Genomic DNA, 14,595 nt, shown 5'->3' with positions numbered 1-14,595 from the left:
TAAAATTCAAACTTCCCAGTCTTCCGGGTGTGAGGATATTTTCTGTCTCTTGGGTTAATACAATGAGCCACTGTGAGGATCAAGTAATAGAAAGTGCTATAAAAAACAAACCATGAGGCTAAAAAGATGGTTTAGTGATTAAGATCATTTGTTGCTCTTGCAGAGGACCCAGGTTCAGTTCCCAGTACCACGTGGTGGTTTACAATCATCTGTAATTCCAGGTCTGGGAGATCTGACACCCTTCTAACCTCCACAGGCATCAGGTATGCATGTGGTACACAATACATACATGAAAGCAAAACTTTCATGCCCATAAATCTAAAAAATATTAAAAATTCAAGAAATCACTATCAATTAATGCATGACAGTAGCTTAAAGTCTAAAGCATATTTTTTTTTTCCCCAAAGAAACTAACAGACACTTTATGGAGACAGGAAAGTGCCAGCAGTACTATAAACAGAATTGCTACGCTGGAGAAGTGCAGCTTCTGGGGATGCGCAGCTCAGAGGTGTACTGCCAGGACCGCAGCATCCATGACCTAGACAGAGGGAACCTCACTACAACTCTCACACCTGTGTGGAGGCAGGTGTCTTTCTCTTTTTAAATTGTGTGTCTGTGTGCACACACATGCCATGATAGGTGTGCATAGATCAGAGGACAACTTGCAGGAGTTGGTTCTCTCCTACCATATAGGTCTTGGGGACAGAACTCAAGATTGTCAGACTTGGTGGCAAGCGTCTTTACCCACTGAGCAATTCTGCCATCCATATTTTTAAAAATTCAAACTCTAATTTGAAACAATTTTCTAGCTGCTCTTTATTGTCCTCTTTAATACTATTAATAACCAAACAATTATGGCTAATTACAGTTAACAGCTATATGGCTTATTAGGAGCTAAGCTGTTCTCAGCAGTTGGTTATCTCATTTAATGAATCCTAAGCTGAGGCAGATATTCTTATCATTCTCATTAAAATGAAAAAAAACCTAAAACTCGTGCATAAGTTGTCATAGAGATAGGAGGGTGCAGAATCCAAACCCATGTACGTAATTGCTATGTCTGGAGGCTGCCACTAAAATGTTGGCATTATCCAGAGTTCTACCCTGCATCCCTTTTTCCTCAGCATTGAACATTTGTGTGCGCACCTTATTATCTCCCCCACTTTTAAAGAGATTTTTATCCTTATAGTGTTCTTAAGCCTGATTTTTCTCATGTGCCCGTAAAACCATTTTCATTTTCAAACTCAACCAGCAGACCAAACATGAATACAGAGGTTTACTAAATAAAGCTCTTCTTAATAAAGTCTATTAAGTGGAATGAAATGTCCATTTGCCACAATATTGGTGGCACTTGATCAGATGACTAAGATGGTGTCTCAGGTATTGTCTACTGGGCTTCTCAGCATCATGAAGTTATCCAGTTTTCTCTGCTACATGTTTTAGCTGTGGCTCTTAGACATGCTAGTCAAGTGCCCTCCCTTTGTAATTACTAAGAGTTTTGTGGGGATTTATTTGAAATTGTTACAATCCCTATCAAACATACATTTTATATCTGTGCGATTTCATATGTTATTTGATGGGCTGTAGTACGTTATCATTAACAACAAAGATATGAAGCTCTGGGCCAGAGTCGGCTCAGCAGGTGCTTGCCACGCAAGCCTGAGGACCCGAGTTTGCCCCACATGCAGATGAACAGTGGAAAGAGGACAGACTCTGGAAAGTTGTCTTCCACAAGTGCGTACACGCTTGTCCCACAGCACGTGTGCAATCTCTCACATGAAGCTCATTTATTTTCAATAAAGTCCAAGAAATGCAAGTTGGTCTATATCCTTTTGACACTCTTTATTAGTTTATGCTTTTTCATTTTATTTTTGAGACAGGGTTTGTGTAGCCTTGGCTGGCCTGGAACTTGCTCTGTAGACCAGGCTGTCCTTGAACTCAGAGATCTGCCTGCCTTTGCCTTCTGTGTGTTGGGATTAAAGGCGTGCACCAGTACACCTGGGAGTTTTTGCTTAAATTCTTTTATCTGACACAACTAAGGCTTCAAGTTCATCTTGTATTTTTTTTTCTCCTCCAGTCTTGGAACCAACCATTTTGCTAAGAAAAATGGGGAATTGTATTTAGAAGCCAAACTCTGGACTGTTTTACCGCTCACAGATCCTCTCAAGGGACAGAGTATTAACATACTTATATTTCTACAAATAGAGACTGATTCCGTTATTACTAGCCTACCAGAAAGGTTTTCTAGATTTCTTCTTACATATATGTAACTCTCTTTTTCAACAAGGAGAAACTGGGCTCTCATTTTGCTTACTATAATTACCTACTGAACCATCACGCTGTACATCACCAAATGTTAACTCTCCCAAAGCCAAGTGTGCCCTCAGAGAACACTGCACATGGCTGCTTTCTGCACGGATGCCTCTGGTTTTAGCAGACAACTCTGGCTGCCTTCCTTTCACTCACTGGTTGTTTTGTCCTTTGACCTCATGCAAACGCTACAGAACACATTAAATTCATTCTTTTTATATTTCTTCATTCTCTCTCCCTCTTTCTTTTCCTTTTGCCTCAGTGAGGCGATTAAGGAAGGCATCATTAGCCATATTTTTTTTATCAGATCTTTGGGGAATTGGTCAATGATACATATGCTAAAGTCACATTCAAATTCATTGAGTTTGTGTGAAGTATGATTTTCTTTTCCTGTGATGTGAGAAACAGTAGTGCATAACAGAAAGGACTCGGTATAGAAAGAAGAAACAAGTTTAGTTCCAGTTCTGATACTGTAGTAAGTTACTCGTTTTCCTCTACTTGGAAAAAAAAGGGGGGAGGGGGCTAGACTAGACCAAGGACATTTACTGCTTGGGGACAGTGAGTCGACTGCTCTCTGCCCATTTTCCAAACAAAACTTACCTAGGGAGTTCTATTGCTCTCCCTGATACAAATGTTCACAGAAATTCAGCTTCCAACACTCCATGTGATAATCCTTAACATTCTTTCTACTGTTCATTTTTCGCTATTTATTAGATGCTTTTATTCTTCAGTTTATCACTTGACAGTTAATTTGGCTTCATCTTTCACTGAAAATCGGTGACGGCCTGTAGTGCACCGAAGACTTCAACGACTTTTTTTTTTTTTAAAGCATCTCTTTTTCCCAGGGAAAACAGGGTTCACATGTTCTCCCCACCTTCCCAATTAGCAGAGCAGAGCAGTCACAGCCAAGCCTCGTTATTTATAAAAACCGCCGGTTCTTCATTCCTCTCACCAACCCCGTTTCAAGACTGTCCCCCCCACCCCCGCCCGCCCCTTGGCGACAGATACTAACGGAATTCCTCCCGGAGACAACGCTCTTCCTCCTCACGGCAGCTCCAATCAACACCCTGATTTCCGAGTCGTTCCCTGGGAATCTGAGCGCGACGCTCTCGGAAGTTTGAGTGCGTCTCACAAGGCATTCCTCCACTTCGGGAGGCACAACTGCCTGACGTGTCACCCCGGCTGGGGCCCACGCAAGACGGGGGTGGCATCCTCAGTGGGCGGCTGCTAACTGACGTGAGGCGAGGCGACCCTGAAGGGCTGAAACTTCCTGGCTTCTCCGCCTCGGACCAGAACCACCGCGTCTCCCCGTCTTCACGCGGCAGGAACTGCGTCCCCCTCGCCCCCCGCCGCCCGCCGCCCCCAGCCCGGGCTTTCTCTCAGCGACAGCGAACCCCGCTCCACGCACGCTCCCGCCGCCGTCCTCCGTCCCCGAGCCGCGCGCCCGCCCTGGCCGTCGCGCGTGTCCTCACGGCGTCTCCCCTTCCTCCTCCTCCCCGACCCGCCAGCCCTTCGGCCGGTGTCGCCGCGCGGGTCGCCGCGGAAGGAGCCGGGAGCGCGCGCCGCGGCTGAGAACGTGCAAGAGACGCACAGCACCGCGCCGAGCGCCGGAAGGAGGCGGCCGGGCCTCGCGCGTCGCGCGCGCCGCCCCCGCCCCTGCGCCGCGACCTTGCTCGCGCGCGCGCACTAAGGCGCCGCCGCCGCCGCTGCCGCCGCCGCCGCCGCCGCCGCCGCCGGGGCTGCTGCTCCGGCTGCTGCAGGAGGCGGCGCTGGCTGGCGGCTGCGCTCGCTCCAGTCGGCGAGTGGAGGAGCGAGCGAGCGTGTGTGTGTTTTTTAAAGATGGCCGGAGCGGCGGCGGCGGTGGCCGCGGGAGCAGCAGCTGGAGCCGCCGCGGCAGCGGGGTCGGTGTCGGCTCCGGGTCGGGCCTCGGCGCCCCCTCCGCCTCCGCCCGTGTACTGTGTGTGCCGGCAGCCGTACGACGTGAACCGCTTCATGATCGAGTGCGATGTCTGCAAGGACTGGTTCCACGGCAGGTAAATAAACCCCCTCAGCCCCGCCGCCGTCGCCCGCGGCCACCGGCCAGCCTCCTCCGCCGCCGCCTGTGCCTCGCTCGGGCTGGGCCGCCGCGTCGCGCCCCACGTCCCGAAACCCGGGCGCTGAGTCCCCGGGCCGGGCGGAGGCGAGAGCGGGGGGCCCCCGCCTGCCGGGCAGGCTGCGGAGCGGAGCCGGTGGACTCGGCCGGCCCGGGCGAAGAGTCGCCACAACAAACAGGAACAAAGGGGCCGGCGGAGAAGTTGGCAGGGGAAGCCCGGGCGAGGGGACGCGGCGGGCGGCGCGGCTCTGGTGACGGCGGAGCGCAGGCAGGCCCGCAGCTCGTCGCCCCCCACTGCCCTGGCTGCGGCCGGGCGCAGTGTCCCGGGCTCCCGCCGCCCCGCGCCTGCCCTCGCCGGCCGCCGCGCCTGCTCCGCTTCCGGGCGGCCGCCGCTCTGTCCGGCCGCGCGTCGTCCCCGCCGCGGGTCCCGTCGCGCCCCCTTCTCTCTTTATCAAACTTCCTCGGGCTGCGGGACGGGGCGGCGGTACGACGGCGCGGGGCGGCGAGTAAACAGAGCAACAGATGAGGAGGCACTCTCCTCGCGAGGTGCGGGGCCCCGTCACGGCGCAGTTTGCCTGGCCGCCGGCCCAGCCCGCAACACACCCCCCTGCGGCCGGGGGGGGGGGGGCGGGCGACCCGGGTCGGGGCACGTCGCCGCAGACCCTCCCCGGCGTCGCCGTGGCGTCGCACCTCAAACTTTATACTGAGTGCGGTCTCCGGCGACACCGGGACGGCCCGCAGCGGTGGCCCGGGCGCCGGGGCCAGCCAACTTTGGGGCGGTGCGGTGGCGGACGCTGCCCTCGGACGCCGCCGCCGCGCCGCGGTTTGACGTTTCGGAGAGCTCGGGCCGCCTCCGCAGCCAGGCCGCCGACTCGTGTGTTTTGTAATCAAAGTGTGAGGCTAATAAAGGGCGGCGCCACAGCCTCTTGACTCCGGCGTGGGAGGGATTCGCAGGCATTTAAACAAAGAAACTAGTTGGGGTTGGGCTCCCAAAGTCCTTATTTGGGTGTTGTGGCAAAGCCTGCGGTCACCTTTAGGTGAGGCAGGTTTTCTGGGCGCCGTAGGATGTTGTATCTTGACAACAGCCCGCTTGGGAGTTATCGCTGATATGGTGACTGTGGTTGTAGGAAGTATCCTTTGATTGACAGCAGGGCATTTAAATAGAGCCCCCGCTCCCCCTCCCCAATTTTACAGAAACATTGCACCACCAGGCCAGATGCGTTAGTCTCCCTCTACTGGTCTGGGAAGAGAAAACCGTTGATGTTACAGGGTTTTCAGTGGTGTTGACTAACTAGGTAGAGTTCGACTTAATTTTCAAGTACAGTTAAATTTACTGAGTTTTAAAGTTAGGTGTCCCTAACAATAGATAGCACACACAAAACTGTCTCTTTAAAAGAAGGGTAATGTAATCACTTTTGTGTAAAGGCAAATTCGAGCAGTCTGACAAAAGGTGAAGGGTATTGTCATGCCACTTAATAAATGTTTTCCTATATTTTGATTATTCACAAAGGTGAAATTTGTAGGTATCAGACCTTACTGAGTCTGTTTATGCCTACATTCTCCGCTTCTACAAAATTTCAGGCAACCAGAGAAGACTATCCAACATTAAATTCTAAAAAGAATTAGTTGCAATTTCTGAAAGGTTGAGGTTTCCGGGGGATGATTTGATGGAAAATATGCCCCGTTGTGTAATTCATGGATCTGATAGCTTAATAAGTTATAGATTTGAAGTTATTAAAGCTAATGTTATTGTAATGTGTGTGCTGGGGAGTCAACCCCAGGTGCTCATGCTTGTGCTGCAAGCGTGCGAGAGCTCTCACACCCCCCCCCCCAACACACACCAGTTTTTTAAGACAGTGAGTTTCTGTATAGACCTGGCTATTCTGGAAGCATCATAGATCAGGCCTCCAACTTGGAGATCTGCCTGCTTCTGCCTCCTAAATGCTGGGACTAAAACCATGTACCACCATGTCCAGCTGCACTTTTTGGTCTTAAATTAGGTGTCTTAATGCTAGAGCATAATAAACCTAAGGTGTTTCCTAACAACCATTTATGTTACACATTTAAGTACCAGTATCTATTTTCTGGGGACCCCAAAAGTTGTCTTTATTTCTTCTGACAAAGAAGAAAGGGCCTTCCTTGATGCAGCTAGGCTGCAGGGCGACTAGAACAGCTTCCTCTCTGGTTGAGACCGTTGAGCTTTGGTGCATCCTTGGTTCAGGAGTTCCCATCCCTTAGCCTGCCCAAGCCTTTTTGAAAGGGAAAGAATAAAAGGATGCTTAACTAACAGACTGTAATGTATAATAGATACCCTGGGGTCAGTGAGCTGAGAGATGGGCAGGGTTTTCCTAGGGAATTTTTTTCAAACTTAAAGAGCTCTTCCTCCAGTCCTAATGGAAGTCCTCCTGGGGCTGCTCCATGACTTTAATAGTGCTTTGAAAGCATCCCGTGAAAAACTACACCATTGTTCTGGTTCAGTAGTACCAGAATGTTGTGTCTTGTTTAGAATTAAACGCTTATATATCTTTATAATCACATATTCTTTAGATTTTACAGGAGCAGTGTATTACAGGAAATTAAAAAGTATAGAGAAATATAGAGAGTCCCTATCTTTCATGGATAACTAGTACTTAATGTTTGAGATATGACTTTTTAAAAACAAAATTGGGTTTTGCTTTATGTATTGTTACATTTTTAACTAGTGTGTACTTTTTGTCATATTTTTAATGCTATTTGGAAATTTTTTTAGTGGCTGTATAGTATTTTTTTTTGCCATGTAGTGTTTAATTCCACAGAATCATAACATTTGAAAGTAATTTTCCTGTTATTACTTTGTTTTACTACTTGCATTTATTAGTGGTGATACGATTTATACCCTTTTAACCAAAATTTTGTGAATATTTCTGTTTCCTTAGATTAACTCAAATAGACAGCCTGGCTTATGCTAGGTATTCAGTAAGAAATTCCTTGAAACAATTGATGTTAGAAGGCACAGTTGTTTTTCGTTTGACATGTCTTTGCCAGGTTATATTCTGAAATGTTGCTCAGTTTTTTCTTCACCAGTGCCCGCTTTGGTTCCCTGTGTCTTTGACAATATAAAGTGTTACTTTCTTTATCAAACAAACAACTTTGGCAATTTGTATATAAGTGAATATTATTTAAAAAGGCCTTGGGCATAATGGATAATAGGGGAACACAAATTTGAGTCTAGTCCAGTCTACTTAATGAAACTGTCTAAAAACAAAACAAAAAGATAAAAAAAATCCTCACCACCAGGCGGTGGTGGCACACGCCTTTAATCCCAGCACTTGGAAGGCAGAGGCAGGCGGATCTTTGTTAGGTCGAGGCCAGCCTGGTCTACAAGAGCTAGTTCCAGGACAGGGTCCAAAGCTACAGAGAAACCCTGTCTCGAAAAAACAAAAAAAAAAAAAAAAATCCTCACCAAAAAATAATACACAAAAAAATGGTTTTTAACTGTCCTCAAACTAAAACAACCCAAATATTAACAGTAGATTGCATGAATTTGATATATTCATAAAGTAGAGTAACACTTCTGCAATAAAAAGAATACACTATTGGTTCATGCAGCAACATGGACAAAACTCAACAGATAAAGAGTTGAACATAAAAAGGTAGAAATGAAATAAATTCTGCTTTTAATCCCAGCACTTGAGAGGCACAGGCAGAGCTCTGTGTGTTGTAGGCCAACTGGTCTACATATCAAGTTCCAGTCCAGTCAGGGCAAATAGTGAAATTCTGTCCTCAAACAAAAAAAGTACAACAAAATGTTTTTAAAGTTAAGAGTTGTCCAGTTTGGCAGGTGACAAATAACATTCAGGTTGTTGGTAATGCTGCTTCCCTGTGGTGTGCTTGTGGAAAGCCTGTGTCCATGATGCTGACAAAGTGCTGATTCAGAGGGAAAGGAAAGCCAATATTCTGAGTGTGGACCCTGTGGAAATCTAGGAAGAGTCAGAATACCCGTTTGGAGAGTAGAAGAGATCACTGTCTGGTTTTGTAGGCAGGTCTAGTACTTTGAATTTTACTTTTGTTTTTGTTTGTTTTGTTTTTTTGATGCATGGTTTCCCTGTGTAGCCCTAATTGTCCTGAAGTCCTGAAACTCCTTCTGTAGACCAGCCTGGCCTCGAACTCAACAGAGATCCAGTTGCCTCTGTCTCCTGAGCATTGGGATTAAAGGCGTGCACCACTACTGCCTGGCTTTGATTTTACTTTTAAACAGATGGTTTGCTTTGGATTGAGGTATCAAGGAGTTGACAACCTTTTATAAGGATTATTCTTGGTCTTGGGCATGTCTGAGGATCCCTGCATTTGATTCCCTGCTCTGGAGGAGAATCGTTCTGCTTGTACATCAGAATAGACTGGAGGTGGGTGAAGGTGAAGCTAAGGAGACTACTAAGGCTCTTGTAATAATAAGTAGCATGGTTGAGTCAGTTTGAGTAATATATGAGTGGTGTGTGTGTGTGTGTGTGTGTGTGTGTGTGAGAGAGAGAGAGAGAGAGAGAGAGAGAGAGAGAGAGAGGACTGAACCTAAGGCCTTGGCCATGTGAGGCAAGTCTTTACCACAATCTATATCCCCAGCCCTCTTTACTGTTTGAGACAAGGTCTCACTAAGTTGCCTGGGCTAGCCCTGAATTTTTTTTTTTGGTAACCTAGACAAACCTTGAACTTGTGATTTTCCTGCCTTAGCCTCCTACGTCTTATATTATTTTTGTCTTTTATTATTATTATATTATAATAAATGTCTTAGATTATTTTTCTCCTTGATGTTGAATGGAGAACTTTGTACATGGGAATAGAAGAATTTTATTGGGTAATATGGTTGAATGAGCAATTCTCATGTTATACAGAGCCTCAGGAATTCACCAGAAACATACTGGATGTTTTAATCAGTCCTATGCGCAGTTTGATTACAGTAGACCTTTAACACATCTAATTCTCACACCTTGGATAAGTGTTATTATTGTCCCCATTTTGTACTTTAGGAATCCAAGGGATAGAGAGTTAAATTACCTTCCCACGATTGTATAACAACAAGGTGAAATAGTATCTGATCTCACATAGCTCTGGGTCACTAGAAGTCCTAGGTTGTCTCTGTGGCTATAGATAGTTCAGGTTTGTCTCTGCTGGTGATGGAATACACATTCCAGAGGGAGATACCTGTAGGCATCTTACTTTCTTAATTCTTGCATTTCTCTCTCTCTCTTTTCCTTCTGTCCATCCACATACCCACCCATCCATCCATGTGTACAGTGTTCTGCCTAAATGTATGCCTGCACCACTAGATTCTTTCTTTCACTTACTTGTCATTCATTCATTCATTCACTCGTTTATTTATTTATTTATTATGTGTGCAGTGTTTTGCCTAGAAGAGGTCACCAGACCTCATAGATAGATGGTTGTGAGCCACCATATGGTTTCTGGGAATTGAACTCAGGACCTCTGGAAAGAGCAGTCACTGCTGTTAATCTCTGAGCCATTTTTCCAGCCCCTTTCTTATTCTTTTAAGAAAAGATTATGCTAAGAGATGGCTCTAGTGGTAAAGAGCCCATGCTCTTGAAGGAGACACGTTAGGTTCCTAACAGCTGTGTTGTATGGCTTACAGCTGTCTAATAACTCTAGCTCCAAGGGTTTGGCTTCTGGGCATCCCTACACACTTGCGTGCAGACACACAGACAGACAGACAGACACACACACATATAAATAAAATTTAAAAAATAAAAAAGATTTTCAAGTGAAATATGTTAAAATTGTAAGTGAATTGGGGACAGACTATTAACAAAATATTGGAAGCTTTCCTCATTTAACTCTGCTTTTAGTTGTTATAAATGAATTTCTTGTTGGAGAATATTTAGCTTTTAATTTTTTTTTTTAATAGGAGTTGCCAGAGGTAGGTGAATTTCTGTGGGTTCAAGGTCAACCTGGTTGCAGGCTACATAATGAGACCCTGCTCTCCCCCACCTTCCCCCACCCCCAAAAAAAAAGAACAACAAAAAAAAGAGTAGGAAGTGGTGGCTTACACCTATAATTCTATTCCCAGGCATTTAATTCAAGGCTAGCCTGGCCACATTAGACTTTGTCTATGCTTCTACTCCCTAAGTGCCTCCTCCCTCACAAAATAGGGATTGGAATCCTTTTTAAAAATTGTTTTGTAGGCACTATCTTAAAGATGAAGTCTTGGTTTAATATAAACCTAAGTGAGCGTTTATCTCCCCATAAGAGGACAAAAGCCAAATTACTGGACTTTTTGGCTATTTTTTGATTTTTTTACTTCATTTTGGGTGGGAGTGGGACAAGGTGTTGCTGTGCTTGTCATGATCTTCCTGCTGTAGCCTCCTGAGTGCCAGGGCAACTCCTTTCCTTGATAGGACAGCTTAGTCATAAGGGAGATAGATAGATTTTTCTCATTAACCCTGTTGGGTTAGTTCTAACTATTAGTGTGGGGCTGACTTCTGCTTGTTTATTCTTTTGTCTCCAGTGTTCTAGGGTTGAGTTTTCTGCTCCTTTTCTTTTTGAAGTGAAGTGGAGGACTTGAGACAGAGCGGAACAGGTGTACAGGAGTCTGCCAGCAAGAGCTTTGGTAATTTCAGGCACAGAAACTTGGATTGTTTGCACAGTTTTTGAACAGCTGGTGGGTACTGCTCTGCAGTCTGGCTGTTAGGCTTTAGTTCTTTATAGACACTGCCTTTTATTTCTGTAGTCATCGTTACTTTTCTATTAAGGATAGCTCACCTTCTATATCCAATATAGTGTGATTTAATGCTGATTTATGATTTTTCTGTTTCTGTGTGATCCCTGGTTTCCCCTCCCCCCCCTTTTTTAAAATTTTCTTATTTTTAGCATTTTGTGACAGCCTGCCTCTGCTTCCCCATGCAGGAAGTAAAGGTGAGTGCCACCATGCCCAGTACGCTGGTCCCATTTTTATGGAGAATAATGTTTAGAAATCAAGGCCTGTTTGGCTGTAAACTTGACAGTATGTCTAGGCTTTCTCGTGGACATAACTAGGAAATACAACATCATCCACATATGTGAACCTCTATTTCTATACCTGCCTATATACAATAAAGATCACAAGTTTTCAGGGTGGTACCTTATAGACTAACAGCACAGGACTCTTTTTAGTATTTTTCCTATTCCAGTCTTAATTTTTTTGTCCAATAGTGGGAAGCTCAGCTCTTTTTTTTAAAAAAAAATTATTTATTTATTTATTATGTATACAATATTCTGTCTGTGTGTATGCCTGCAGGCCAGAAGAGGACACCAGACCCCATTACAGATGGTTGTGAGCCTCCATGTGGTTGCTGGGAATTGAACTCGGGACCTTTGGAAGAGCAGGCAATGCTCTTAACCTCTGAGCCATCTCTCCAGCCCTGGAAGCTCAGCTCTTATCTGCAGCTTTGTGTGTGTGTATTTTGAGACAGGATTTCTCTGTGAGATATTTGCTAGATTGCATTTTTTTTATATAGTTGCCTTTAGCTTCACAGCATGTAGTAAAAAATACTGTATAGCTGTATTTTTGTTTTTTTAGGCATGTAGATTTTTTAAAGATTTTTTTAAAATTTATTATGTATACAGTGTTCTGTCTGCATGTATGCCTGCATGTCAGAAGGGGACGCCAGATCTCATTACAGACGGTTGTAAGCCATCATGTGGTTGCTGGGAATTGAACTCAGGACCTCTGGGGATAACAGCCTGTCTTCTTAACTGTTGAGCCATCTCTCCAGCCCCGTGTAAAACATTACTAAAAGGTCCTGAGAAGTCAGAGTTATATGAGAGATAAACTCAGAAATATTGCTAACTCTTTCATTTCTTTCTCCTTGCTAATCCTTCCCTAGCCACCCTTGTAAGAAGTCACTTCGTGTTTTCCTTTGAGACAGGATCTCACTGTGTAGTCCAGGCTGGCCTTGAAATCATGGAGATCCATCTCTGATCTCAACTTGGGAAAATGAGACAGGTGGATCTCTTAGTTCAATCCCAGCCAAGGATACATATTAAGCTCCACCCCAACCCTCCAATGTGTATATGCTATCACTCCCAGCCCTAGGATATTAAAATTGGTTATAAAGGTTTTTTTTAACACTTTATGTATATGATATGTATGAGTGTTTGCCTGTGTGTATATATGTGCATGCCTGGTCCCTTGGAGGCCAGAAGGGACATTGTGGTTCCCTCTACCCTGAACTGGAGTTAACAGTTGTGAGCTATTATGTGGGTGTTGGGAACTGAACTCATGTCTTCTGCAAGAGTATATCAAGTGTTATTAACTGATGAGCCACAAATTCAACCTCATTTTTTTTTTTAAAGAGAAGGTTTCATGTGTCCTAGTTTGACCTCACACTTACTATGTAGCTGAAGATGGCTTTGAACTTTTGTTCTTCCTAACTCCACCTGCACCACACCTGGTTTAGGTGGTGCTGGAGATTGAACCCAGGGCTTTGCACATACCAGGGAAGCATTCTATTAACTGAGCTGTATCACTAACCCTGGTTTATCTTTTTTGCATGTGATGTGTAGGATGTGCTTTCTTGTATTCATGCATGCTTCTGATGAGGATTGAACCCAGGGCTTCAGAAATTCAAAACCCATTGTCTACCAATGGGCAACATGTCCAGCCCTCGTGTGTGAGCATGCCTGCAGAGGATCTGACAACTTGTGGAATTGGTTCTCTTCCTTCCACTATGTGGGTTCCAGAGATTGAACTCAGGTGGTCAGGCTTTTGAGTCACCTTAACAGCCCTGTTTCATTTTATTTTTTCCATGCTTGGAATCAAAACCAGAGTCTTACACATACTATGCATGTTCTTTTGTTCTTTGGCTTTTTTTCTTTCTTTCATTCATTCTTTGCTTCTTTTTCTTTTCTTTGCTGTGTAAGTTTCCATGTTTAGTTTGAAGGGGATTTCTTTTTTATCTTTTAAATCTCTATGACCACGTAACTCTTTTATATGGATCGTTTGGTTCTTTTTCTACTTCTTTGTTGTACGTGGGCATTTAAGTTGTTTACAATGTTTTTTTAACTAACACTACTGCAGTAACAACCTGGTGTATATGTGTATTTTTATGTTGTTGGAGATGTTTCTTTAGTTAGATTGTCAGTAATGGTAAGTGGAGTCACAGCTATAATCCCAGCTACTTGGGAGGCAGAAGCAGGATCAAGGTGAAGGCCAGTCTGAGCAACTGAGTCAGATTCCTATCAAAACAACAAAATTTTTAAAGGGACTAAGGTGGGCTCTGAGTTCAATCCCCAGTACTATACTACCACTACCATCACTCCTAGCCCCAAGAAAGTAATGCATCCATTGTTTATTAGTACTACTTCACTCCTTCCTAGTGATCATCAGCATTGGGTATGGATCTCACTGTGTAGCCCAGACTAGTTTAAAATTCTATTTAGCCCAGAGTGACTTTGAGCTGAGATCATCCTGACTACAGGAGTACAACTATGTGCCTCCATGCCTGGCCTCTGCCTGTTTTTAAAATCTCTCGGTATGTTAGGGGTATTAGTCCTGTGTGGCAGTTACGAATAGCCTCTTCCTGTGTTCAGCTGTCTGGTGCTTTGTTATGGTGATTTTTGAGCTCTGAAACCATAGGTTTAGGTTATGTAGTTACAATCTTTTCTTTTAATTGGCTCTGGAGTTTGAGTTATCCATTTTCTATTCAAGGTTAAAGAATTTTTACTTTTTCTTTTCTAATTTTTTAAGCATTCAGATTTTCTTTTTTAATAAAAAAAAGTCTGTGGTGTGTCCCAAGCATATTTGGTATCAATAGTATAAAATTATACTATAATTTAATTTTTTTCTAAATGTGTCCTGGCATTGTTAATTTAAAACTCCATATTGGGAGGGGAGAGAGATGGCTCAGCTCTTAAGATCACTTGCTGCTCCAGAGGGCCTAAGCTCTGTTCCAAGCCCCCATGTCAAGCAGCTCACAACCAGTATAATTTTGGCTCCAGGAATTCTAATACCTCTGGGCCCCACAGGCACCTGTATTCACATGCACACTCACACCTACAAATAATAATTAAAAATAATGAAAACAAAGCTTTAAGAAATCCATATTGGGGCTGGAGACATGGGTCCAGTAATTAAGAGTACTCGCCTTTCTTGCAGAGGACTAGCGTTTAGTTCCCAGCCCCCACTGTGGCATCTTACAACTGCCTGTAATTCCAGGAGATCTAATGCCCTC

At 44.7% G+C, this 14,595-nt stretch overlaps 1 protein-coding gene across 1 annotated transcript in view; it reads left to right on the top strand.

Moving 5' to 3' along the window:
• The first annotated feature begins 4,030 nt into the window (after nucleotides 1–4,030).
• The window catches only part of LOC121435353 (lysine-specific demethylase 7A-like), a 53,123-nt gene continuing 42,558 nt past the window's right edge, over nucleotides 4,031–14,595 (top strand). Inside the window, exon 1 of the mRNA XM_041634618.1 lies at nucleotides 4,031–4,340. Coding sequence (XP_041490552.1) covers nucleotides 4,147–4,340 — 194 coding nt within the window. The 5' untranslated portion in view covers nucleotides 4,031–4,146. The remainder of the gene's footprint in view (nucleotides 4,341–14,595) is intronic.

This window comes from Microtus oregoni, unplaced genomic scaffold (genome assembly GCF_018167655.1).
Source record: "Microtus oregoni isolate MIOR12 unplaced genomic scaffold, Mior012 000046F_ref0000063, whole genome shotgun sequence".
In the NCBI taxonomy this organism is placed as follows: Eukaryota; Metazoa; Chordata; class Mammalia; order Rodentia; family Cricetidae; genus Microtus; species Microtus oregoni.
This window is presented reverse-complemented; position numbering and strand designations above follow the sequence as displayed.